The sequence below is a fragment of the Dendrobates tinctorius genome, unplaced genomic scaffold (genome assembly GCF_039654945.1).
Source record: "Dendrobates tinctorius isolate UK_male_01 unplaced genomic scaffold, ASM3965494v1 ptg000191l, whole genome shotgun sequence".
Taxonomy (NCBI): domain Eukaryota; kingdom Metazoa; phylum Chordata; class Amphibia; order Anura; family Dendrobatidae; genus Dendrobates; species Dendrobates tinctorius.
This window is the reverse complement of record NW_027361858.1, coordinates 18,017,497-18,045,000: the sequence shown is the minus strand read 5'-3', so window position 1 is coordinate 18,045,000 and position 27,504 is coordinate 18,017,497. Positions and strand designations below refer to the sequence as shown.

The following is a 27,504-nucleotide window of genomic DNA, read 5'->3' as shown; positions in this document are numbered from 1 at the left end:
ATTTTTTTATTGTTTTATTTTGAATGGGGCAAAAGGGAGGTGATTTGAACTTTCATATTCTTTTATTTTTGTAAATATTTTTTAAAGGGAATCTGTCACCCTTTTTTTCCCCTATTAGCTGCCGGCATAGACATCGGGGGCTTATCTACAGCATTCTGTAATGCTGTAGATAAACCTCCAATGTAACCTGAAAGAGAATAAAAACACGTTATATTATACTCACGGAGGTGGGCGGTCCGGTCCGATGGGTGTTGCGGTCCCGTCCGGCGCCTCCCTTCTTCATGCGATGACGTCCTCTTCTCCCGTCCTGAAATGGCTCCGGTGCAGGCGCATTGCTCTGCCCTGTTGAGGGCAGAGCAGAATTCTGCAGTGTGCAGGCGCCAGACCTCTCCCGGTGCCTCCGCACTGCAGGACTCTGCTCTGCCCTCAACAGGGCAGAGCAGTGCGCCTGCGCCAGAGCCATTTCAGGACGGGAGAAGAGGACGTCATCACATGAAGAAGGGAGGCGCCGGACGGGACGGCGACACCCATCGGACTAGACTGCCCACCTCCGTGAGTATAATATAACGTGTTTTTCTTCTTTTTCAGGTTACATCGGAGGCTTATCTACAGCATTACAGAATGCTGTAGATAAGCCCCCGATGTCTATGCCGGCAGGTGAAAGGCCAAAAAAAAGTTGACAGATGCCCTTTAAAACTTTTTTTACTTGCTTCAATAGTCTCCTTAATAGATCTGAAGCTGTGATTTTCTGATCGCTTGTGTTACACACAGCAAGAGTAAAGGTCTGCTATGTGTAGCAGAAATGCTCATTTGCTATGAACGCCAGCCACAGGGCAGTGCTCATAGCAGATCTGCAATGGCAACCACGGGGTACTCTTGCAGACCCCGGGTTATAATGCCATCACATCGGCGTCCCGCAATGATGTCACAGAAGCACCAGTGGGCAGAGCTAGTGATGCGCTTCGGATGCGATAATGTTAAATGCCAATGTCAGAGATTGATAGTGGCATTTAATATGTTAACAGCTGAGGGTGGATCACGATTCCATCCTGGGCTGTTAGGGGCACATGACAGCTGATGGAATCAGCAGCGGAGCCCACATCAAAGGGGGAGACAAGATATACCATATATATATATATATATATACATATATATATATATATATATATATAGCATAAACAGATGCAGAGTCAAAGAGAAGAGAAGTCAAAAGGAAAATACTATGCTGACGCTAGTTAACTAAAACAAAACCCTGTAGAACTCACCAGGGAGCAAAAAGGCTCTATGGGTGGACTTGCTCTGTAACTCAGCTGTGCTGACCGCACACACGACTGGATGCAAATGCTGGAAGCTAAGCTGCAAGCAAAAAACCTTACTGGTACTGAGCTTAGTAACCAAGCAGATAGTATGGGCCTGAGCAAGATGCTGGGATGGATGTCTATGCTGAGCAGCACCTGTAGTGGCTGAACCAGAATGGGAGACAGCAGAGGAATATAAGGCTTGGGATCCATCCTGTGCAGCAGAAGAATCCCGGCGCCTAACATATATAATATTATAATATTCATTATGTAAAATATGGAGCAGGTCAGTGAGGGATAAGTGACCTGTCAGAAGCCATACAGATGAATACCTAATCAGAGCACCACATGAAGGCCAAACCTAAGAAGCGTTTCATCACCAGGTATCATTGTAATCAGTATAACGGTGCCAACCTGACACTGTCTGTAGGTTACTGTGCACAATTCTGATGACAGGAACACTTTAATACAAAGGTTTAACTTAAACATTCCTTGTAAAGAGTAGTGTGACTAAAATCAATATTAAAGAATAATAAGTTACTACAAAAGTATTATAACTGTGTATTATGAGAACCAAGAATGATCTTCCTTTGGTTTGATTGCTAACATCATTGATGACTTTTTTTCTGTAAACAGTAATTCTTACATATAGAAGTATACAAACACGCTACCAATAAAGATCCAGGCGTGTTGTGCACATTTTACTTTAAGTTTAATAAATACTTGTGTGTACTTTTTACAATACAATATATGGTTGAGCATGGCATGCCTTTTGATTGGTTGACCTTAATATTCTTAGTTTAACCCCATCATGACATATGGAGTACGTTTACGCATGCTGAGCTCGCATCTTTCCCGGCAGAAATGCCGGTATGTGTCAAATGCCGCTGTCAAAAATGAACTCTTAACAAGTTAACAGTCACAGGCGGAGTAGAGCATCGCCCACTGTTGTTAACCTGTTAAATGCCACTGTTAATTTCTGATGTCATGTCATTTTATGTGCCCATCGGGCAATAATAATGATGGCATAATAAAGACACAATTTTTTTATAAGCCTGCATGAAAATTGTTATAAGTAATGACAACCTCCTCTGAGTCTTGAAAATCAGAGCTAATCAGCAAATTTAAGCATCATATTCGTTTTCAGCATCACAAAATTAATCAAGTTCAACTGTTTTCGTCTCTAAACCAATTTGGCCATAAAACAGTGAGTCAACGAATCTTGTTGACTCTTTAAAGGCTGAATGAAAGCTTCCATTATAGGGTTGATACTTAACTCTGTTGCTTATTTAGTGCTTGCTTGATATCTGCTCGGTATGTTCTAAATAAGGAAAATTAGTCGCCAATTTCTGCTTTTGCAGTTTTGTTTTTTCCTTCACTTTTTCCATAACTTTTTTATTTCTCTGTCTCCATGAACGAATGATGGCTTGTTTTTTTGCAGGACGATTTGTACATTTGAATGACACCATTCATTTTACCACATAGTGAACTAGAGAACAGGAGAAAAAATCCAAGTGATGTGGAATTGCAAAACAATTCTGAAATAGTTTTCTAAGAATTGTTTTTACGTTGCACATTGAGTTATAAAGATAATGATTTTACTAATCAGTCTGATTAAGGTGATACCAATTTTGTCCTCTTATTTTATTATTTTAGTGGTGAAAAAAAAATTGAAATTTGTAAAAAACAAATTTGGTGTCGCCATTATCTGAGTCCCAGAATGCTTTCATTTTTCAGTTGATGGGGCTTGTTTCTTGTGGGGCGAGACAACATTTTTATTGTTACCATTTTGAGATAGATAGGAGATTTTGATCTCTTTTTTCAACATTTTTTTTGCTCTGTAGCGATGACCAAAAACTGAAATTTTGTCATTTAGAATTTCTGAATTTGTTTCTGTTTACTGATTGGGTTAATTATATTTATATTTTGATAGATCATCCTTTCCTGGACCCAGCGATACACATGTGTATTTTTTATTATCTTTATTTTTAATTGTGGAAAAAGGAGGTGATTTGAACGTTTATGTTTTATTATTTTTTTGTGTGAAGTTTTTACTGTATTTGCTAATCCCCTTACTCCCCTCAAGCCCAGCTACAGGCAGGGTTTCAAAGGAGCTCCATGATGACAGGCATGGAGGTTTTCAACTAACCCCCAGCTGTCATAGCAACTCATTGGTGCCCCATGATCGCGGAATGGGTGCGCTGAAGAGGGCTTAGAATAAAGCACCCCATGCCGATGCACTGATAATGCTGCTGTCAGAGTTTCACAGCAGAAGAACTTAACATATTAACAACCTCTGTGGGTAAGCTCTACTCCCCCCATGGCTGTTAAAGGTAAATATTGGCTGTGTATCACAGCCATTATCTGCTGGGTATGGGGCGAGCTCACCCCTTGGGCCCACTCCATACACGTGCTACTGACTTACGCTATACATATACAGAAAAAGTCTGCAACGGATCAAACAATATGAAACAGGTTACTACTAGATAGTATAACATTGTGTGTTTTCAACAGGATTGCAATGGGGACTGTGCCCCAATGATGAACCGTACAAAGGTCAACAGTGAAGACCCACCAACTGCTCATGAAACTCATAGCTTACCAGCTGCAGCTCTATCCTGGGATGTACAATGGCCATCCAGTACAATGAGTGATGACCTGACACCTTCTTACTGGCCTGGAGCCTGGCAAGTGGACCCAAAAGTAAAATCAGGAAAATCTGTAAGTATTGTAATAGTTTTCTATAGTATAGTGAAGTTATATGTGCAATTTTCTGCATTATGAAATACTGTATGTGACAGAGCTTTTCTTTCTATTAACAAAATCATTGTAGGGTTAAGAAATGACCCAATTAGCCTAACTCCATACTAGTCATGTTTTTACTCTGCTCACACACGAAACAGCTGACTAATAGTTACGAGGCATGTGAATGAATGTATGATGTGTGTGGGAATGTATGTACTGGTTCTGGACAGGGGTTGATTGTTTAGTTTAAATCGCTGTAAAGAATTGATATCATCAGTAGTCAAAACAGTAAATATTAATATTAATAAAAAATTATATACTGGCAATAGCTCTAATGGCTATATTTATAAAATACATCTGTAGGGATTATTCAGTGGACGGTCCATCTACCTGGCTTTCCTTCTGCAGCTCTGTACTTGTACAATACTAACAGAGTCATCAATGCATATGATCAAAGAGAGACACCTTGTATGTTATTTGCTGGATGATATATTAAATCAATGGTGGGGAACCTTTTCCAGCTGGGGGTCATTTGGAAATTTCTACCATCATTCGGGGGCCACACAAAATGGATCACCTTGAAAATTACCCTGGTATATTTAGTCAAACAATTAAGGTAACTCACCCTTAATGTGACGGCTGGAGCTGCTTCTCTTTAGTTCAGCTGTGATGTTACGTGATACTGATCATGTTGATCACAGCTGTTTTTCCAGGTTTGTGTTGGCCAGGAGAGCAGTCAACTTTTTTCATAAGTTTTATAAATCAAATACATGACATAGAGATGCTTGGACTACTGTATATGCATCACATAGGAGACTCTGAGACAGCTGTATATACACCACATACTAGATGATAGGACTGCTGTATAAGCATCACATAGGAGGTACTGTGACTGCTGTCTATACATCACATAGGAGACGCCGAGACTGCTGTATCTATATCACATAGAGGACGCTGAGACAGCTGTATATATCACATAGGAGACACTGTACATATATTATATAGGAGACACAAGAACTGCTGTGTATACATCACACAGGATACACTGGGACTGCTGTATAAACATCACATAGGAGACACTGGGACTGATGTATATATCACATAAGAGACATTGGGACTGCTGTACATACATAATATAGGAAACATTGAGACTGCTGTATATGCATCACAGGAGACTTTGAGGTCATATAAATTATACCGGAGCAGCTGGAAGGCATAGACATTACAGGAGATGCTGGTACATATTCATCACCAGGGAGACTGGGAGGAATAGACATCACATCACTAGGAAGCACAGACAGCACTGGGGGTATATATGCCTTTGGGGGGAATATACATCACTGGGGGCTATATACAGCACTGGGGGCTATATACATCACAGGTGGTTGGATATACAGCACTGGGGGTATATACAGTACTCAGGGAGATATACAGCATTTCTGGGGTAAATGCAGCACTGTGGAATATACATATCACTTGGGGGCACATACAGCCCTGGGGGGATATACAACACTGGGGGAGCACTGGGGGGATATATACCACTGGGGGATGGGGATATACAACACTGGGAGATAGGCATCGCTGGGGAGGCACATAGATCACCAGGTGGGGCTCATAGATCACCGGGGGGACACAGAGATCACCGGGGGGTGGCACGAAGATCACGGGGGACACACAGATCACAGGGGGGCACAAAGACCACAGGGGGCACAATGCTGGGGGCACAGAGATCACCGAGGGTGGCACAAAGATCACGGGGGCATAGAAATCATAGGAGGGTACATAGCTGGGGGGCACAGAGATTACAGAGGGGCACAGAGCTGGATGGGACAGAGCTCTCAGGCACAGATATCACATGGGAGCACAAATATCACAGGGTGTACATAGCAGGGAGACACAGGGATCTCAATGGGTCACATAGATCACAGGGGGGGCCAAAACTGGGAGCCACATAGTTCACAGGGATGTACATAGCTGGGGGCACAAAAATCACAGGGGGAATATAGCTGGAGAGCACAGAAATCACAGGGGGCATAAAGTTGAGGGGCAGAGAGATCACAGGGGGAACAGAGATCACAGGAAGCACAAAACTGGGGGGCACAGGGATCACAGGGGGCACATAGCTGAGGGGCACAGAAATCACCAGCAGACATGCACAGAGCTGCCGGCACAGAGATTGCTCTAGACTCTCTGGCAGAAGCTCCTCTTCCGGGACTGGAGGACGGAGGATTTTATGAAATCCCATCTTCACTATGAGTGCATGGCCGCATCCAGCGGCCCTGCATAACTGGACATGCCGCGCGTCTTTATAGACCTCAGCTTGTCTCTTTTTCTTGTGGACACACTCCATCTCTGCAAGATAAATAGCCCAGTCTATGAATAGGATGTGGTGATTCCACAAGTGTTCAATGAATACATGCGGAAACACCACGCGTACAAAAATCGGCAGCGCTTTGGGCGGAGATGGGTTTCTGCTGCGTCCAAAGCGCTGCATATCCGGACCGTGGACACATACCCTAAGGCCTTATTTAGAAGTCGATGTTGCATGTATGTGTTGTAGCCATTTTCTTAATGTATAGAACATTTACCCATCATAATGCTATTCACATATTCGTGTCTTTTCATGGACCATGACTCCATGCAAAACTTATGGAGATATGTCTGTTTTTTCAGATGAAGAGGGCCAATACAAGTCTATGGGTCCTTGAAAAATAAGTGCAGCATCCATGTGCCATCCATGTTTTACTCCTTCACGACCGATGACATATATTCATGTCATCGGCTGTGTCCCTGCCTTTGATGCGTGTCAAGGTCCAGTCCGGAGTTTATCTTCTGCTGTCTTTACTCCGGACTGGTCATGCGGGGGTTAATCTCCTCAGCCTCATTCTGGAGCTAGCCGGGCTATTTCAATCCCTCACAGCCTGCTGACCAGTGTTAGTGATAGCTCAATCTTCCAGTTTAGAGCCGCTGACCCTTGTACCCTGGTGATCCTCCTGCCTCTGACTGATATTCACGTGTATGACCCGGACTGATTTCTGACCCCGTCTCTTGGTATTCGTCTCTGCTGTTACGTTCCCTCTCTGGCATCTGACTCCCTGGCTTGTACCCCGACCACGTATTTCGACTCACGATTTGGACCCCGTGCTCATGTTCTGGCTTTCTGACTCTCGGCTTAGGTATTTTGACTACGTGTATTGCTGCTCCTTCTGGTACGTCTGCTCCTGTTAGTTTCTGACTCGGTTCGTCTGACTATTCTCTCTCGTTACCTGTGGCACCTGTGCTGTTGCTCAGTGTTGCTGCTCTTAGTGTATAACCTCTCTTCCCTCACCAGCTCCCCCTGGTGGAGGTTTCACTACAATGCGGGCTCACATGCTGAGCCCGCATCTTTCCCCACATTTGATGGCTGATTTATGGGTATCGGAAAATGGCAACAAAAAGCAAAAACATTTTTTTGACAAATTTCTGAATTTTTTTTCACTGCTTAAATGTAAAAAAAACAATTATATTTGTTCGTAATCTGCGTTCTCATGCTAACCTGGGGAATCACTTTACCAGGTCAAATTAACCATATATTGATCATGGTAAATGAAAAGCAATAAAAACATTGCGGAATTGCACTTTTTTTTTGCAATTTCACTGCAGTTGGAATTTTTGTTTCCGTTTTCCAGTACATCATGTGACAGAATTAATGTGTGTCATTCAAAAAACAAGCCCTCATATGGCTATATGGCTGGAAAAATAAAAATATTATGGCTCTTGGAAGAAAGAGAGGAAAAAACAAAAATGAAAAATGGAAAATCGCCAAGGGTGAAAGGGTTAGCATTATAAAGGATAGGAGAAGCTTTGCCATTAATTTATCCATCCATTAAAATCACTGATGACACACTGACAACACACAGATCAAATACTGATGACATGTAGATCCAGAACACTGATGACACACATAGATTTTTTTTTCTGTGCATAAAAAAAAGAAGATGCCTGAATGAGGCCTTACGCGAATATATTTTAGTATATACAATTATATTTTATACTTTTTATTATTGCTTGATCCTTTTAGCTGTGGAAATGTCATTCTTCTTTAGTACCTTAGGGATATTAATGCCACTTTTGACCTATATTACAGATCACATGTAATCCAGTACAAACTTATTGCCCTCACCCACAAAACACTCCATGGCTCAGCACCACCCTACATCTCCCACTCGAGTCTCCAAGACTATACACGTGCTGCGCCAATTCTTTGGAATGCACTTCCCAGGTCAATACAAGTAGTTCCCAATCCCTACAATTTTAAGCATGCCCTGAAAACTCATTTATTCAGACTGGCCTACCGCTGCAACACATTAACCTAACTATCCCTGTGTGGCACAGTCAAAAGTTTTACCATAACCAGGTTCCCTGTATCATTTTCCCACATGCTTTATGGATCTATTAGCCCTCTGTGTCCGTACTGTTACACACTTAACATTATGGCTGGTCCAAACAATCAGGGCAATTGTTACCACCCACTTTTCGTGTCTCCCCTTTTTCTCTCATAGATTGTAAGCTTGCGAGCAGGGCCCTCATTCCTCTTGGTATCTGTTATGATCTATGTGATTATTGTTATGCTGTAATGTCTATCATCTGTACAAGTCCCCTCTGAAATGTAAAGTGCTGCGGAATATGTCGGCGCTATATAAATAAAATTTATTATTTATTATTATTAATTTATTATTATTATCATCACATGTCTGCAGAAAATGGTTTCTTGTAGTCACATGCTTTTTGCCCTTCATCATGCTTGACTTGAAACTCAAAGGCTCACACAGTTCCTGTTCACTGCTTATCTAAATGAAATGGTGTTCATCTGTTTAGTTTAATCGACATGCTACTGGTAAATTCTTCAAGGAAATGTAGCCCACTTTTTATGGCCATTGGTAAGCCAAGTTTAGCAATCAATAAGAATGACAAATTATTAAGTGGAAGCATAATCGAAATGCGAAATAAGTAGAAAAGTTTCACTGTGTTGCAAATAGAGAAAACCTCTCTGATGCAAATATCCTTCAATCCGTGAGGAACCTCTGACCATTGGTTTTAGTATTGGCAAGAAGAAATTTGGATTGCTCATAGCAACCAATCACAGCTCAGCTTCTTTTAAACAGCTCTGGTGAAATGAAAGATGCTTAGTGATTGGGTGGGGCTATATGGAGTGGGCGTGGCCGATACACACACACAAAAATGCGTTATTCCATAAAGTTATTATTATTATTAATATTTATTTATATAGCGCCATTGATTCCATGGTGCTGTACATGAGAAGGGGTCACATACAAAATACAGATATCACTTACAGTAAACAAACTAACAATCACAGACTGATATAGAGGGGAGAGAGGACCCTGCCCTTTCGGGCTCACATTCTACAGGATCAAAAAGATCTGTGGCTTTAATGCAGATGAAACGCTGCAGAATGGGTGGGGGAAGAGTGTGGGTGGAGTGTGAGTGGTGACTGTGTGCATGTATGGTGTGTGGACGGTGACTGGGTGTGTATGTGTGTGTGCGGGGGTTGGTGGGGGTAATCGGGCTGTCCGGGTTCTGTGCGGGGGGGTTACTGGGCCTGTACGGGGGTCTGTCACGTTTCCGCCAGACTTAGGGCCTGCTGTTCCGGTCGCGGCCACTAGGAGGCGCCGGACCGCCACTTTATCATCAGACTCAGGGACGGCTGTTCCTGCCTCGGCCACTGGAAGGGGCCGTGGTTCTGTCACGTCAGGCTCAGAGCCTACTGTCCCGGCTTTAGCCTCTAGGAGGCGCCGGTCTGTCACGTCGCCGTTAAATTCTGGGTCTGCTGCTCCTGTCGCGGTCACTAGGAGGCGTCATGGCTCGCCCGGGAGTTATGGTGCTGACAGAGTAAGGGCACCTGCGCAGGCATCTAGTGAACGCAGGCTCCACCCCTCTGTCAGTCATCAAGAGGTTACTGCATCTCCATCTGGCCTGGTCCTGGGGGCGGTACTGATGACATCATCAGTCCAGGAACCTATGAGGGGTGACCTGATCCCTGAAATACCTTGGGACTGGTCTTGCAAGCCGCCGGATATATTCTTGGTTCCCCTGTGTGTTACTGTGTGAATTGCTTTCTGACTGACTGACTTTGGCCTGGACTTCTGACTCTCCTTCTGCCTAACGATTCTGTACCTCTGCTACTCTCCTGGTTTATGACTTTCGGCCTGAATCCGACTCTGCTTCTGCCTAACGATTCTGTACCTCTGCGACTCTCCTGGTTTATGACTTTCGGCCTGAATCTGACTCTGCTTCTGCCTAACGATTCTGTACCTCTGCTACTCTCCTGGTTTATGACTCTCGGCCTGAATCTGACTCTGCTTCTGTCTACCGTTTTTGTACCATTGCTGCCCGACTGGTTTAGACCCGCATATCTCCACGTTTGTGTCCTGTATTGGAACACCTTTCTGACGACCGTCCTGCTCTGGTCACTGCTCCTATTCAGACAGCGCCTCCTGGGCTCTGCTATAAATCCAGATCCCTGTATAGGGGTAAAGGGTATCAGTGTTTCTCGGGGTGTTGTCTGTCTGCAGCCCAGACCCGCAGGCGGACGTCACATTATATCCGGCCATATAAAAAAAAACTGCTTCTTGTGTATATATCCAGCATATACAAAAGCAGTCTCCCTGAACTTTTTTTTTCTCTCCCTTCTTCTGACTGAGCTGATTTCTGGCCTAAACACCTGGTTCAGTGCACAGCCTGAAGGAGCACTTTCATCTTCCTGCACCAGTATGCTGCAGTCTGGAGCCTTCAGAGAGAGAGCTGAGCGTCAGAGATCCATACTACTGAGACATCGGCCTCTGGGCAACTCTGGCTATGGTTGCCCAGGGGCACAGGTATTGCCCGCAGATGCGGCTAAAGTTTTATTGCCTATTGCCCCTATAAAAACTACGGCTATTAATGGCACATCTATTGTCCAGGAGGGGGTTAAATTTGTTACTGACAAAATCACTATGTCGGTGGGAGCATTGCATACCGAGGTTATGTCATTTTTTGTGATGGATAATTTGTCTGCTGCAGTCATTTTGGGGATGCCATGGCTACGCCAGCATAATCCAGTCATCGACTGGCACCTAGGCGATGTTATACGCTGGAGTTCACACTGTCAGGAAAACTACATATCGCTAACAGTAAACCAAGTTAAAGTTAAACCCCTCCACATACCGTTTGCCTTCAGAGATTTTGAGGATGTCTTTTCTATTGCAAAATCTGAAAAGCTACCCCCTCACAGAAAGTATGATTGCCCTATAGATCTGATTCCAGATGCCCGTCTCCCAAAAGGGAGAATATTTAATCTCTCAGGTCCAGAGCGTCAGGCTATGAACGAGTACATAGCAGATAGCTTAAAAAAGGGGTTTATTAGACCGTCCATTTCACCAGTTGGAGCTGGCTTCTTCTTTGTAGAAAAGAAAGATGGTGGTCTCAGACCCTGCATTGATTACCGGGAATTGAATGCAATCATTATAAAGAACCAGTACTCGCTTCCACTCATCCCTGATCTTTTTAATCAGCTAATGGGAGCCCGTTGGTTTACTAAACTGGACCTCCGGGGGGCATACAATCTAGTCCGCATAAGAGATGGGGATGAGTGGAAAACAGCCTTTAATACCCCTCTTGGCCACTTTGAGTACCTGGTAATGCCCTTCGGACTCAGTAACGCACCTGCCGTGTTCCAGCACTTTGTAAATGACATTTTCAGGGACATTTGTGGGGTGTATGTCGTCGTGTATTTAGATGACATTTTGATTTATTCTGCTGACCCTGTGACACATGCTCAGCACGTTCGCTCTGTACTGCAGAGACTGCGAGAACACTCCCTGTTTGCTAAACTGGAGAAATGTGGGTTTTTTTGCGGAGGAGGTACAATTTTTAGGATATGTGGTTTCAAGCACAGGCTTCTGTATGGATCCTGCCAAGATCCAACCTATTAAAACTTGGGTGCAACCCAAGTCGCTAAAAGCGCTGCAGCGATTTTTAGGGTTTGCAAATTATTACCGAAAATTCATCAGGGGTTTCTCCGAAATTGCTAAACCACTCACGGATTTGACCCGAAAAGAGGCAGACGTGACCAATTGGAACCCTGAGGCAATTCAGGATTTTGCTACTTTAAAAGAGTGCTTTGTAGCCAACCCAGTTTTGGTTCAGCCTGATCTGGACCGCCCGTTTATTGTAGAGGTGGATGCCTCTGAGGTCGGAGTTGGAGCAGTGCTGTCGCAAGGCACTGCATCACTCACTCAGCTTCGCCCATGTGCCTTTTTCTCCCGCAAATTCTCTGCCACTGAGAAGAATTACGATATAGGTAATCGGGAGTTATTGGCGATCAAATGGGCCTTCGAGGAATGGCGCCACTTCCTCGAAGGCGCCAAACATAAGATCACTGTGATTACAGATCACAAGAATCTGACTTACCTGGAGTCAGCTAAAAGATTAAATCCTAGACAAGCGAGGTGGGCCTTGTTCTTCTCTAGGTTTGATTTCTTAATAACCTTTCGTCCTGGTACCAAAAATGTGAGGGCTGATGCTCTCTCTCGAAGTTTGTGCCCCTCACAGGCTGAGGACTCGGAGCCAGTTCCAATACTGGCCAATGGTATTGTTGTGTCGGCTGTGTCTCTGGACCTTCTGGAGGAGATCCGTAGGTCCCCAGAACCAGCCCCTGACTCGACGCCCCCCCAGAAATTGTTTGTTCCAGCGCCGTTTCGCCTACAAGTTCTGAAGGAGTCGCACGACTCCGTCCTGGCAGGCCATCCTGGGGTCAATAATACCGCCAGGCTTGTGACTAGGAGTTTTTGGTGGCCAACGGTAGTTAAGGACTGCAAGGATTATGTACTAGCTTGTGAAATCTGTGCTCGCGCCAAGTCCCCTCACAATCGGCCTGCCGGCTGGCTCCAGTCCTTGCCCGCTCCAGAGAGTCCATGGACCCACATCTCCATGGACTTCATTACTGACCTACCACCCTCAGAGGGGAAGACATGTATCTGGGTGGTGGTGGACAGGTTCAGTAAGCAATGTCATTTCGTTCCCCTCTCTGGATTACCTAATTCAGAAACTCTGAGTAAGTTGTTTATTGTTCATGTAATAAGGCTGCATGGCGCTCCAGAGAATATCGTGTCCGACCGAGGTACCCAGTTTGTTTCCAAATTCTGGAGAGCATTCTGCAAACGTATTGGTATTGAATTATCCTTCTCCTCCGCTTACCACCCTGAGACCAATGGTCAAACGGAGCGTACCAACCAGGCTCTAGAGCAATATCTTCGCTGCTATGTCTCGGAACATCAGTCTGATTGGGCGGAACATCTCCCATTAGCTGAGTTCGCTCTAAATAACCAGTACCAGGAATCTATCAAAACCACCCCGTTCTTCTGCAATCATGGTTTGCACCCACGTTTTGGTTCATTTTCGGCCAAGATGTCGGAGCTTCCGGGAGTAGAGAATTCCATATGTCACTTAAGGACAATCTGGTCGGAGGTGAACACAAACTTGAAAGGGTCCCAGGTCAGGCAGGCTTCGGCCGCAAATAAACGGAGGTCCACGGGGCCGCACCTAGGAGTTGGGGACAAAGTTTGGCTGTCTACCAGAAACATTAAGCTTAAGGTGCCATCTGCCAAACTGGGGCCCAGGTTTATTGGTCCCTACGAGATATTAGAAGTAATTAACCCGGTAGCCTTTCGTTTAAGGCTCCCTCAGTCTTTTAAAATTCCTAATGTTTTCCACAAATCCCTTCTCAAGGTGTACCGCTCCTCAATTCATCCCGTCCAGTCCCATCCTCCTCCAGTTTTGGTCAAGGGTGCCTTGGAGTACGAAGTCCAGGGCATCCTTGATTCCCGTTTAGTGAGAAAGTCTGTATTTAGTTCATTGGAAAGGCTATGGCCCAGAGGAGAGGTCCTGGGTCCCCGCTGGTGACATCCATGCCAAGTCGTTAATTAGAAGATTTCACCTCCTTTACCCTGATAAACCAGGTTTTGAGGGTCCAGAGGCCCCTCTTGGAGGGGGGGTACTGTCACATTTCCGCCAGACTTAGGGCCTGCTGTTCCGGTCGCGGCCACTAGGAGGCGCCGGACCGCCACTTTATCGTCAGACTCAGGGACGGCTGTTCCTGCCTCGGCCACTGGAAGGGGCCGTGGTTCTGTCACGTCAGGCTCAGAGCCTACTGTCCCGGCTTTAGCCTCTAGGAGGCGCTGGTCTGTCACGTCGCCGTTAAATTCTGGGTCTGCTGCTCCTGTCGCGGTCACTAGGAGGCGCCATGGCTCGCCCGGGAGTTATGGTGCTGACAGAGTAAGGGCACCTGCGCAGGCATCTAGTGAACGCAGGCTCCACCCCTCTGTCAGTCATCAAGAGGTTACTGCATCTCCATCTGGCCTGGTCCTGGGGGCGGTACTGATGACATCATCAGTCCAGGAACCTATGAGGGGTGAGCTGATCCCTGAAATACCTTGGGACTGGTCTTGCAAGCCGCCGGATATATTCTTGGTTCCCCTGTGTGTTGCTGTGTGAATTACTTTCTGACTGACTGACTTTGGCCTGGACTTCTGACTCTCCTTCTGCCTAACGATTCTGTACCTCTGCTACTCTCCTGGTTTATGACTTTCGGCCTGAATCCGACTCTGCTTCTGCCTAACGATTCTGTACCTCTGCGACTCTCCTGGTTTATGACTTTCGGCCTGAATCTGACTCTGCTTCTGCCTAACGATTCTGTACCTCTGCTACTCTCCTGGTTTATGACTCTCGGCCTGAATCTGACTCTGCTTCTGTCTACCGTTTTTGTACCATTGCTGCCCGACTGGTTTAGACCCGCATATCTCCACGTTTGTGTCCTGTATTGGAACACCTTTCTGACGACTGTCCTGCTCTGGTCACTGCTCCTATTCAGACAGCGCCTCCTGGGCTCTGCTATAAATCCAGATCCCTGTATAGGGGTAAAGGGTATCAGTGTTTCTCGGGGTGTTGTCTGTCTGCAGCCCAGACCCGCAGGCGGACGTCACAGGGTCATTGGGTTGTTGGAGAGTCTTTTGGGGGTTTACCGGGCCTGTGTGTGGGTCATTGGGCCTTCGGGGGGGTCTGGCAGGGCCTGTGCAGGGGGTTACCGTGTCTGTGTAAGGGTCATCAGGCTGTTGGGGGGTCTGGCAGGGCCTGTGCAGGGGGTTACCGGGCCTGTGTGGGAGTCATCGGGCTGTCAGGGGGGTCTGGCGGGGCCTGTGCGGGAGGTTACTGGGCATGTGTGGGGGTCATCGGGCTGTCGGGAGGGTCTGGCGGGGCCTGTGTGGGGGTTACCGGGCCTGTGTGGGGCTCATTGGGCTGTCCAGGGGTCTGTGCTGGGGGTTACCGGGCCTGTGCGGGGGCCATCAGGCGTCGGGGGTCTGGCGGGGCCTGTGCGGGGGGGTTACTGGGCCTGTGCGGGGGTCGTCAGGCTGTCAGGGAGTCTGGCGGGGTCTTGCTTGGGGTCTGCGGGGCTGTGTGTGTGAATGTGTATACAGGCATCGTCCAATGGGACTACAAGTCCCATCAGGCTATGCTTGCTACCCTGAGAGTGAGTGACACATTAGCCAATGATGGGACAGTAGTACTCCCATCATCCGGCTAATGTGTTGAATGTAAAACAAAAAAAAACATACAGAACATACAACATATAACATATGGCATACAGAACATACAACATAGAACATACAGAATATACAACATATAACATAGAGTATGTACTCACCGCACACACCTAATTCCCCGAAGCCATCGATCACCTGTAATAAAAATAAAATAATAAACTAGGCTATACTTACCTTTCCGCCGTAGTCCAATTAATAACGAGTGTCCCACAACGCTCTCCTGTCGAGAGCTGCCACATCAGCTGATGCGACCGCTCTCCAGGGGCTCCAGCAATGAAATAACAGGTGGAGGTAATCCTCCGCTGTGCATCCCTCTGCCGGGAAAGAGGTCCCGCAACCCTAATGCTAACCCTAATTCTCATGTAGCAGTGCTGTAAAGTGAGACTCTGAACTCAGGTAACCTCTGTGATGGACTGCAGGAGGCATTGTCTCCTGTCAGTTCATCACTGGGAGGCCCTATAGAGCGGTCACATCTGCTGATGTCACTATTCTATAGGGGAGATCGTTGTGGGACCCTCGTTATTAATTGGACTGCGTCGGACAGGGAGTATACGGTTGGTTTATTATTTTTCTTTTTTTATAGGAGACTAGGGCGATGCTTGGATCTGGGAGTTAAATAAAAAGATGAAAGCCATGTTGTGTTTTATTTCATTAAAAGACTTTTTTCTTATGTGTGTGGTTTTTTAACCCTTTCAAAAGATTCATACTGGATCGGTGTCTTATTGACGCCTCTCCATTATTAACCGGACTTAATGTCACCTTACAATAGCAAGATGACATTAACCCCTTATTACCCCATATCCCACTGCTACATGGGAGTGGGAAGAGAGGGGTTAAGTGCCAGAATTGGCGCATCTTATAGATGCACCATTTCTGGGGCGGCTGCGAGTTGGTATTTGTAGCCAGGGGGGTCAATATCCGTAGCCCCTTCCTAGGCAATGAATATCAGCCTGCAGCTGTCTGTGTAGCCTTTCTGGCTATAAAATATAGGGGGACCCTTCTTTTTTTGGGGGGTCCCCCTATTTTAATAGCCAGTAAAGGCTATGCAGACAGCTGTGGGCTGATATTCATAGCCTGGGAAGGGGCCATGGGTATTACCCCCTTCCCATGCTACAAATATTGGCCCCCGGTCACCGGCTTTCCCCCTCTGGCGCAGAATATTTCGCGGGAGCCCACGCCTTTTTTTCCTATTTTTTTTTCAATATATATATGGCTATATAACTTTAGATATATCTATGCATATGTCTATAGATATATCTATGGAAATATCTATAAATATATCTATGGATATATCTATGGATAGATAGATATGGGATAGATAGATAGATAGATAGATATAGCCATCTATCTATCTATATCTTTCTATCTGTGTGTGTAATGGAGTGTGGGTTGGACAAATGTAAAAGAGGAGGTGGGACAGAAATGACATCAAATCTTTTTTTTGTTAAATAACATATCTTTATTTAGCTTACAAAAACGCATACAAATCCGCAAGCAAAATCGCACTGAAAAAATGCATCAAATCCGCGGCAAAGCACATCAAAACCGCACCTGCATTTTCCGCCAAGAGCTGCGGTTTTTGTGCTGCGTGCACATACCCTAACTGTGAAACAAGACGTGAGCAGGGGGTGATGATAGAAGTACTGAGAGACACCAGCGCTGCCCCACAACTCTAGCACCTCACTCAAACAAATTGGGATCATGGGATGGTGATAGAAGCAGTGAGTGACACCAGCACTACCCCTTGATGATGATTCGGTTGAGGATAGTGCTAGAAGTTATGGGGCAGCGCTGGGGTCACTCTCTGCTTCTGTCAACACCCCTGAGGACATCTTGTTTCACATATCAGCAGCAGAGATAGAAGCAGAGTCCGGGCGCTGCTCTCACCTCTCCCACAGCGGTTATCACCATGGATCCAGTAGATTTTTAGAGGGTGGTAGTGCAAGAAACTGTAATAAGTAACTGCAGCATTAAATAGAGTGCAGCCCCAGCCTCCTTTGATGTCCTGTTTTGGACTCCTCTCAAATGAAATGTCACAAGAAGTGAAGTTAAAAACAAAAACACATTTAGGGATTAGGTAGATATAGGCAGAAGTGTAGGGTGTTGTCCAATAAAGCTAATCACAAAAGTCGTAAGGATTTGTAAAGGTAGATATTTAGAAAGGATATTTTAGGTACTGGACTACCTCTTCAAGAAAGTGTTATTTTAACTATCCATAAAGAGTGAAATATCTTTAAAGAAGAAAATCTGAGTCTTTGAAATGTTTATTTACTACACGGATGACAGTAACATTGTACAAAGATGTTTCGAAAAATGAAAAACTGCATCCATGACAACTGTTTTGACCAGTCGCGTGTTTCACAGACGAATGGTGGGCAAGAGGCGCCTGATAGGGCAAAGTGTGAGGGTCCTTGAGTCTCTGCAGAGCTGCACAATCTGATTTATATTGCAAGTGTAAGGAATTCCAGCACTGACAAAGTTAAGGAAATGGTCTATACAGCTGCCAAGGTCTAACACTGCTTGCTTAAGGAATTCATTGTGTTTGACCAGAAGGTTATGTTTTCCATTAATTGCAACAGTTTCCAAATACTTTGACTTTCTCAATATGTCATACATACTCATGTTCAAAGGGGGCGGAAACCATCAAAATCCTCATTACTTCTTTGATGCTGACTGACTAGGCAGCCAGCTACATAATCCGGGACACTGTAGGAAATGTAATTTCTTTTTGTGGGACTTTTTAAGTAAATCATTACAAGTTTCTGATACAGTAGATATGAATTTAATAAAAGTCACACAGCTTCTGATTCTCTACTGCCAATTTTTCTTTTAGTGGAGTCCCAAGTATTAAATCTAGTAAGTGAGTAGATCCAAAGCTACGTATAGATTATCCTAAACTATTTTAGGGTTATATTAAAAGTGTTGTTGGCACAACAGGCCTGGGTTTCCATTAGGCACCTGCTCTGTGGGCCATCCTGTGGAGGAAGGAACCAGTTTTAAAGGTCAAGAATTGATTATATTTCACACAAATGGAGTTGGCATCGAATTTGCCATTCAATATGTATATACAAGTAGTAAGGCTCAATTTTAGAATATGTCTATTCTGTTTCTAAGGTATATATGGGCACTAGTGCTGATTTTCCTAATATTCGTAGACTTTGTTTATCCAACTAGTTCATAATCTATGTGGGTCTTGGTCGATATTTCCTGCTGCTGACAACTGTGGGTCCATTAATTTGATGGTGTGCAAGCAATGGTGCATTATCAAGTTCCAAAGATGTCAATTCAGTGTTAAAAGGGTTGTGCACAACAAGCACAACCCTTTTTAAATAATGTAGTCCCCCTCATAAGATAAAAATACTCACCGTCCATACCAGCACAGTGATATTGGATTCAGGTCTTCCAAGACTCGTGGGACATTATTATGTCACGTAAGTCCTGCAGCCAATCAGCACCAATAAATAGTGGCCGCTGATTGGCTGCAAGGCTCACATGGCATAATATTATCATTTGTGCCCTGGAAGACCCATCTTTGACATCGCTGGAATGACGTTCCTACACGAGATGACAGCTTATTGTAGTGCTGTCAAGCATGCTGGTATGAATAAAACTATTAGCCCTGTATTTGTATCCCATTCATTCGATTTGCCCAACTAGCCGATGTAATAAATCCATACATACTTTATGCGTCAAGAAACACAGATAACATGCAGAAACATTGTATACTTGCAGAAATGCAGTAATTCCATGCTAATATTAAGAAGGATTGCATACCCCAGTTATGATCCAAAATTGGTTTCATAAATATGAAATTAAACTTACAGTTTAAAGGAAACCTGTCATCACAGAATTACCGTTCAAACTAAGTACAGGCATGTGGTTCATCATGACATGACCAATCATTTAACTACACCTTCCCACCTGCTTATTTTCCATCCATCTCCACCCTTTTCTGACTTTATCAAGCCACAGATGTCAATTAAAGAAAAGGAAGGGTTAAAGATTTAGGCTATGTGCCCATGTTGCGTGTTAAAACGCACACTGAAAACCGGACTCCTTCCCAGAAATCGCGCGTTTTTTTCCTCGCGATTTCACCGCGATTCTGTTCGCGATTTTCTCAAGCACTTTCCAAGCGATTTGAAGCATCGCTTGGAAAGTGATTGACAGGTTGGTCACACTCGTCAAACATAGTGTTTGACAAGTGTGACCAGCTTTTTACTATTGAGGCCGCCTGTGCGGCATCAATAGTAAAAGATAAAATGTTAAAAATGATAATAAAAAAATTAAAAATCGGGGTATATTTACCTTCTGACGTCCCGCGCTGCCATCCCGGGCCTTAGCGTTCCCAGTGAGACCTGTGATGACGTTGGTCCTGATAAAAAATCAGGGTATATTTACCTTCCGACGTCCCGCGCTGCATTTCCGGGCCTCAGCGTTTCCAGTAATGCTTTGCGGCACATGCGAGACCGCTAGAGTCACGCGAGACTACGTCATCACAGGACCTTGCCGCAAAGCATTACTGGGAACGCTGAGGCCCGGAAATGCAGCGCGGGACGTCGGAAGGTAAATATACCCTGATTTTTTATTTTTTATTCTTTTTTTTACAGGGGTATGGTACCCAGGGCCTGGAGGACAGTCTCCTCTCCTCCACACCGTGGGTACCAACCGCACATGAGACGCTTAACTTCCCGCATGGTGGGCATAGCCACATGCGGGAAGTAAGCGATTCTCATGCATTCCTATGGGTGCGGAATCGCGGCAATTCTTTGCGATTCCGCACAAAAGAATGATCGTGCTGCGATTTTTTCCGCGATGCGATTCCGCTGCGGAAAAAAGCACAGCATTAGCATAGCATGTACGGAATGCCATAGGAATGCATGGGGTGTGTCATGTACAAGATTTTTAAACGTTTTTGCGCCGAAAATCGCGGCAAAAACGCTTAAAAATCGCATCATGGGCACACAGCCTCAGGGAAAAACAAGTAGGTGGGAAGGTGTAGTTAAATGTCTGTCCACTCCATGATGCACCTGTACTTGATTTGAACATTCTATGCTGACAAAGTCCCTTTAAATGGATCATGTCAGCAGGTTTTTTATTTTACACCATAATCTAACCTAATCTGAAATGTTGATTATATCCATACCTTTCTATAATAAGTCTGTTTGTCCATTTTCTAGAAATCCATTGGTGGTCGTTTATGCAAATGAGATTGAAAGTGCAGGAGGCTTGGCTAGCACTCTCTCCCTTTTTCTCCTCCCACCACCAGCCTCCTGTCAGTGGCTGTCAGGTCATTCTTCTCTTAGATTGGCTCCTCGACCCGAGATCTCTCGCAGGCGTTGGTTATTCCCGGGAGCAGCGCATATGTGGCTCTATAAACATCATCTGGACCATTCTATGCAACTGTTGCCTGAAGGAATATTGGTGCTTGCATGAGATCTTGGGTGGGGGAGCAGGTCATAAAAAGAATGACCTATCATTCACTGACATGAGGCCAGTGGTGTGAGGAGGAGGAGAAAGAGTGAGAGGCATTAATATTTCTACAAAATGAAGAAACTGACTTATATTATAAAGGTATAGATGTAATCACCATTTCACATGCTTTAAATAGATTATGTTAATTTTGGGTCTAAACACCTGCTAACAGGTTCTCTTTAATCAGTATTAGAGATAATGTAAGAGATGAGTGAATTGTTCTGGAGCAAATTTATATCAAATTTTTAGAAATTTGATGAGCCAGGCAGATTTTTAAAATGTGAGGTTCAACTTGTGCGATTTACATAATATGGCCATTTTACACATTGCTGTAGCTTACATAAGCCAGAAAAGGCTCATATGACCTTGGGGGTGGTCTGCGGAGGTTTTCTCATAATGACTTGCATCTATTATATCACATGGTATAGCACAACCAATCAGGATGGAGATGGAGTATTATAGCCTGTATTAAAGAAGAAGCAGGAAATGCAGCTGCATTTGCAGAATTGGGAGAGTGAGAGGACATCACAGCTAAGACATATAGATAGAGATCGGGAGAAAAAAACATAAGACAATGAATAAACATTACAGATAGTGTGTGACAGCAGTGAAGAATAATTATCATCTGCTTAGCCATAACCATATATGGCTAGGTCATTTTGACATCACTTGAGGTGTTTGCATTAAAGAGCTTAAAGGGAACCTGTCAGCAGGATTGTACACCATAACCTACACACAGTGTCAGGTCGGCGCTGTTACTGATTAAAATGATAGCTTGGGTGATGAAATCCATTTTGTGGTTGCTATGTAGTCTTTATTTTCAGTTTTGGCGGTGCCATCTTGCTAGAGAAAAAAGATTGCCTCTCTCAAGATGGCGCCACCATGTGATCATGGTGCAGCACAGGTGCCCACGCTTATGCCTGCCTGCAGAAGGTGATTTTTTTTTAAAAATATATTCATTATGTAAACTAGGGGGCAGGTCAGTAAGGGATCAGTGACCTGTCAGAAGCCACACTGAAGAATACATAAGCAGAACACCACATGAAGATCCCCCCACCAGCCGCCCCGAAGCACAAGCATATCATTAACTCAAAACTGATAATAAAGATTACACAGTAACGACAAGGCGGATTTCATCAACCAAGGTATGATTTTAATCAGTATAACAGCGCCAACCTGACACTGTCTGTAGGTAGCTGAGCACAATCCTGCTGACAGGTTCCCTTTAATAGGGATAGCTTCAGTCCTAGGAGTCCTCAGAGTGTTATATACATCTTTTCAGTACAGTATTTGCACCTTGTAGAAAAATTGATACGCTGCAAATCAAATTTTTGGGAAAAGTTTGGCGACGCTGGTAAATTTGAATTTCAAAATATTTGCTATTCTCTAATGATAACAATATTCTGATCAGCAACTTGCAGACAAACATGGACCGCATTTTATTTATTTTAAGGTCTATTTGTTGTTAAGGGGTTAAATAAGTTCTGAATGAAAATGTTCTTTTAATATAGAATAGGTGGCATTTGTAAATGTTGCCAAGCCTGGATGAGCCCATATATTATTTAGTAATGTACTTTTTAAGGTCAGAAACTGCTATAGTATTGATCCTTCGTTGTTGTGCACCACACAGTATATATACCACTTCCAAACCACATACAAATATCCCAGAGGGATTTACAAAGCCATTTTCTGGAACTGTTAGGAAAAGCAGTCAGCGAGAATGAGTCGGAACTTGGTCCCTCTTTGCAATTAGTGGTTGCTTAAGGGTCTAGCTTGCCAAAGTTATGGCCAAGATTGTTCATATGTATTTTATTCTTTAAATTATTTCCTTTTTCTTATTCAAAACCGTGCTTTAGTTGCAGGCTTCTTTCTGTGTTATTATTTTATGCTATGTTTTCGGAGCTATGGGTATTGTTAAGGAGGTGACATTTTTGGACAGTGTATGTACAGTAAGGCCACTATTGCATACAGCTTTGCAGGGTTTTTTTTTCTAAATGCCAGCTGACTTTTTTTAGCATTTTTTTGAAAATTTTTCTTTTAGTGTTTTAGTACTTGTTTATTTTTTTTAATCATTTCGGCAAGGCAGAAAGCATATGATGATTCATACATCATGTACTTTGAAAGGAATCTGCAGGTTCCCCAAAACAACCCAAACACCCACTTGCCCTTGATGTACCTAGTCAAGTGTGGATAAGCGTGCCAAATAATTTTTATTCTGGTCACTCACCATATTCTAATGACATAGCTCATCTCAGAGCAGTCAGAAGCTGAAATCACACCCCCATAAGTGTGACTGATGGCCTTGTCGCTTGCCGACAACATCCTGACAACACTGAAACAACTTATCCATGTTTTTATCCAGGAAAAGTCAGTGAGAGAAAAGTGCCACAAACAGGGTAAAGCAGCACTAAACTTAAACAATTGCCTTCCAGTTCTTAAAGAAGCACTCCTCCCATAAATGCTTTTATGCTCTTAATATATTACAATCATCTTGCGATATAGCACTGTGTACTTACAATTGCTCATTTTGCCTTTCTGCCCAGCTAATTCTTCTCTCTCCCAATAGATCTATGACATCATATGGTTAAAAAAGTATCTTTTCCCTGCATGAGTCGACATTAGAATTCTACACTGCTGCATTGTCCCTTGCAGAGGAGAGGAGCAGGGCAGCTGGGTCAGGAGTTGAAGAAGAGGTGGAGCTGGGCTGCTAGGGACTTTGCAGTCATGTAGAATTGTAGTTCTAATGCTGACTCATGCAGGGAAAAGAGATTTCCATTTTCTACGTAGAAGTTGGAAAGATTCAGCTAGGGCTCATTTAGACGTCAGTGATTTTTCATCAGTGCTTCCTTGCAAAAATTAGGAGTGTCTCCAAAACACAGATCAGGTGTCAATCTTTCAATTATAGTTTTTCTCTGTATGTTCTGGTCTACTCCTGGTTATGGCACTTAAACACTGATGAAAAATTACTGATGTCTGAATGAGCCCCTAGTCTGTTTTAATCACATGATGTCATAGACCTAATGGAAAAGAGAAGAATTAGCTGGGTAGAATGGCAAAATGAGCAATTGTAAGTACATAGTGCTATATAATGTGATGACTGCAGTATATTAACCGCTTCCCGACCGCCAACGGTAGATAAACGTCGACGCTTGCTGGGCTTTGTGCAGCGCCGACATTTTATCTATGGTCAGCGGTTTTGTGCCCCCCCCGGGACCCCCACATACCTTATAATGCAGGGATCCCAGTGCACAATGAATGCTGTGACTCCCGACCTCATCAGGTCCTGATGACGCCAGCGTCACAGCAGCAAATGAGAGGGATCACTGGGAAAGCTTGATGTAGCAACGAGCTTTCCCAGCGATCTGACTCATAGTAATGCTGCTTCTCCTCTGTCTGATCTCGCACTGACAGGAGATCAGAGGAGAAACAGCGATACTATGTGACAAACGCTGCTGCCAGGCACACAGTAATGCTGCTTCTCCTCTGACTTCCTGTCAGTGCGAGATCAGAGGAGAAACAGTTTGACAAGCACTGCTGGCAACAGCTGTGCCAGGCAACGATCTTGTCACAAAATAAAAAAAGCTTGTTAGGGTTAGTGCTACATTTAGGGATAGTGCTATGGTTAGGGTTAGTGCTATGGTTAGGGCTAGTGCGATAGTTAGGGTTAGTGCTATAGTTAGGGTTACTGTTACGGTTAAGGTTAGGCTAAAATTATGGTTACTGTTTGGGTTAGGGTTACTGTTAGGGTTACTGTTAGGCTAAAGTTAGGGTTACTGATATTTAGGGTTAGTTTTACTGTTAGGGTTACTGTTAGGCTAAAGTTAGGGTTATTGTTATGCTAAAGTTAGGGTTATTGTTAGGCTAAAGTTGGGGTTAGGCTAAAGTTAGTGTTAGGCTAAAATTAGGGTTAGGGTTAGGCTAAAGTTAGGGCTAAGGTTAGGCTAAAGTTAGGATTAGGGTTGGGGCTAAAGCTTGGGTTAGGATTGAGGCTAAAATTAGAGTTATAGTTGAGGTTAGGGTTGAGATTAGGGTTAGGGGTGTGTTGGAGTTAGGGTTGTGGTTAGGCTTATGGTTGTGATTATGGTTAGGGGTGTGTTGGTGTTAGGTTTGTGGTTAGGGTTGAGATTAGGGTTAGAGGTATGTTGGGGGTAGGGTTGGAATTAGAATAGGGGGTTTCCACTGTTTAGGTGCATTAGGGGCTCTGTAAACACAAAATGACGCCCGCAGGCCATTCCATCAAAGTCTGCATTCCAAAACCGAGCTCTTTCCCTTCCAAATTCTGCCATGTACCCAAACAGTGGTTCCCCCCACATATGCATACTCTGGACAACTTGGACAACAACTTTTGGGGTCCAATTTCTCTTGTTACCCTTGTGAAAGTAAAATATTGGGGGCTAAAGATCATTTTTGTGAAAAAAAAGTGATTTTTTTTTTTCACGGCTTCTAAATTATAAACTTTAGTGAAACACTTGGGGGTTCAAAGTGCTCACCACAAATTTAAATAAATCAAAAAAGAAAAAAATAGAATGGCACTAAGAAACAGTCTACTTACTGGTGGAGTGGGTGGACTCTGAGTCAGCAACACTTAGCAGGGTGAAAGCACGGTAGTGAAGGTGCTTGCTTGAAGAAGCACACATGAGGCAATCCAAAAATATAAGGAAAAAGGCACCACACTCCGCTTACCATATCGTAAAAAACCTAAGTCATTTATTTCAGAAAAGCATACATGGACAAGGTTTGTGAGGGCAGGATAAGTGCAGGCATGCAGATGTAACTTGTGGGAGGTTTCTACTGTTTAGGCACATCATGGGCTCTGCAAACGCTACATGACTCTCGCAGACCATTCCATGAAAGTCTGCATTCCAGAACATCACTACTTCCCTTACGAGCCCCACCGTGTGCTCAAACAGTAGTTTTCTCCAACATATGGGGTACCAGCGTACTCAGGACAAATTGGCAACAGCTTTTGGGGTCCATTTTCAACTGTTACCCTTGTGAAAATAAAAAAATGGGGGCTAAAAAGATAATTTTTGTGGAAAAAAGATTTTTTATTTTCACGGCTCTACATTATAAACGTTAGGGAAACACTTGGGGGTTCAAAGTGCTCACCACACATCTAGATAAGTTCCCTGGGTGGTCTAGTTTCCAAAATGGCATCACTTGTGGGGGGGTTTCCACTGTTTATGCACATCAGGGGCTTTCCAAATGTGACATGGCATCCAATCTCAATTCCAGCCAATTCTGCTTTGAAAAAGTCAAACGGCGCTCCTTCCTTTCTGAGCTCTGCCGTGTGCCCAATCAGTGGTTTACCCCCACATATGGGGTATCGGCGTACTCAAGACAAATTGCACAACATCTTTGGTGGTCTAATTTCTCCTGTTAACCTTGGGAAAATAAAAATTTTGGGGTGAAAAGATCATTTTTGTGAAAAAAATATGATTTTTTATTATCTTGGCTCTACGTTATAAACTTCTGTTAAGCACTTGGGGGTTCAAAGTGCTCACTGCACATCTAGATAAGTTCCTTAAGTGGTCTAGTTTCCAAAATGGTGTCACTTGTGAGGGGTTTCCACTGTTTAAGTACATCAGGGGCTCTCCAAATGCAACATGGCGTCCGATCTCAATTCCAGCCAATTCTGCATTGAAACAGTCAAACGGCGCTCCTTCCTTTCTGAGCTCTGACCAAACAGTGGTTTACCCCCACATATGGGGTATCGGCGTATTCAGGAGCAATTGCACAAAAAATTTTGTTGTTCATTTTCTCTTTTTACACTTGTGAAAATAAAAAAAATTGGTTTTGAAGTAAAATGTTTGTGAAAAAAAGTTAAATTTTTTTTTCATTCCACATTCCATTAAACTTCTTGAATGTGGTTTTGAGTACATTGAGGGGTGCAGTTTTTAGAATGGTGTCACTTTTGGGTATTTTCAATCATATAGACCCCCCAAACTCACTTCAAATGTGAGGTGGTCCCTAAAAAATATGGTTTTGTAAATTTTGTTGTAAAAATGAGAAATCGCTGGTCAACTTTTAAACCTTATAACTTCCTAAAAAAAAAAAAATTTGTTTCCAAAATTGTGCAGATGAAAATTAGACATGTGGGAAATGTTATTTATTAACTATTTTGTGCAATATGACTCTATGATTTAAGGGCATAAAAATTAAAAGTTTGAAAATTGCAAAATTTTCTAAATTTTCTCCAAATTTCCATTTTTTTAGCAAATAAATGCGAGTCATATCAAAGAAATTTTACCACTATCATGAAGTATAATATGTCATGAGAAAACTTTGTCAGAATCACCAGGATCCGTTGAAGCGTTATAGAGTTATGATGTCATAAAATGACACTGGTCAGA

The 27,504-nt window shown here is 43.8% G+C and overlaps 1 protein-coding gene across 3 annotated transcripts in view; it reads left to right on the top strand.

The window, feature by feature from the left end:
- The window catches only part of BNC2 (basonuclin zinc finger protein 2), a 953,199-nt gene that overhangs the window by 326,037 nt on the left and 599,658 nt on the right, over positions 1-27,504 (top strand). For all 3 annotated transcript variants that reach the window (XM_073552473.1, XM_073552472.1, XM_073552474.1), the window contains exon 2: positions 3,813-4,019. In XM_073552473.1, the coding sequence (XP_073408574.1) occupies positions 3,813-4,019 (207 nt within the window). The remainder of the gene's footprint in view (positions 1-3,812; positions 4,020-27,504) is intronic.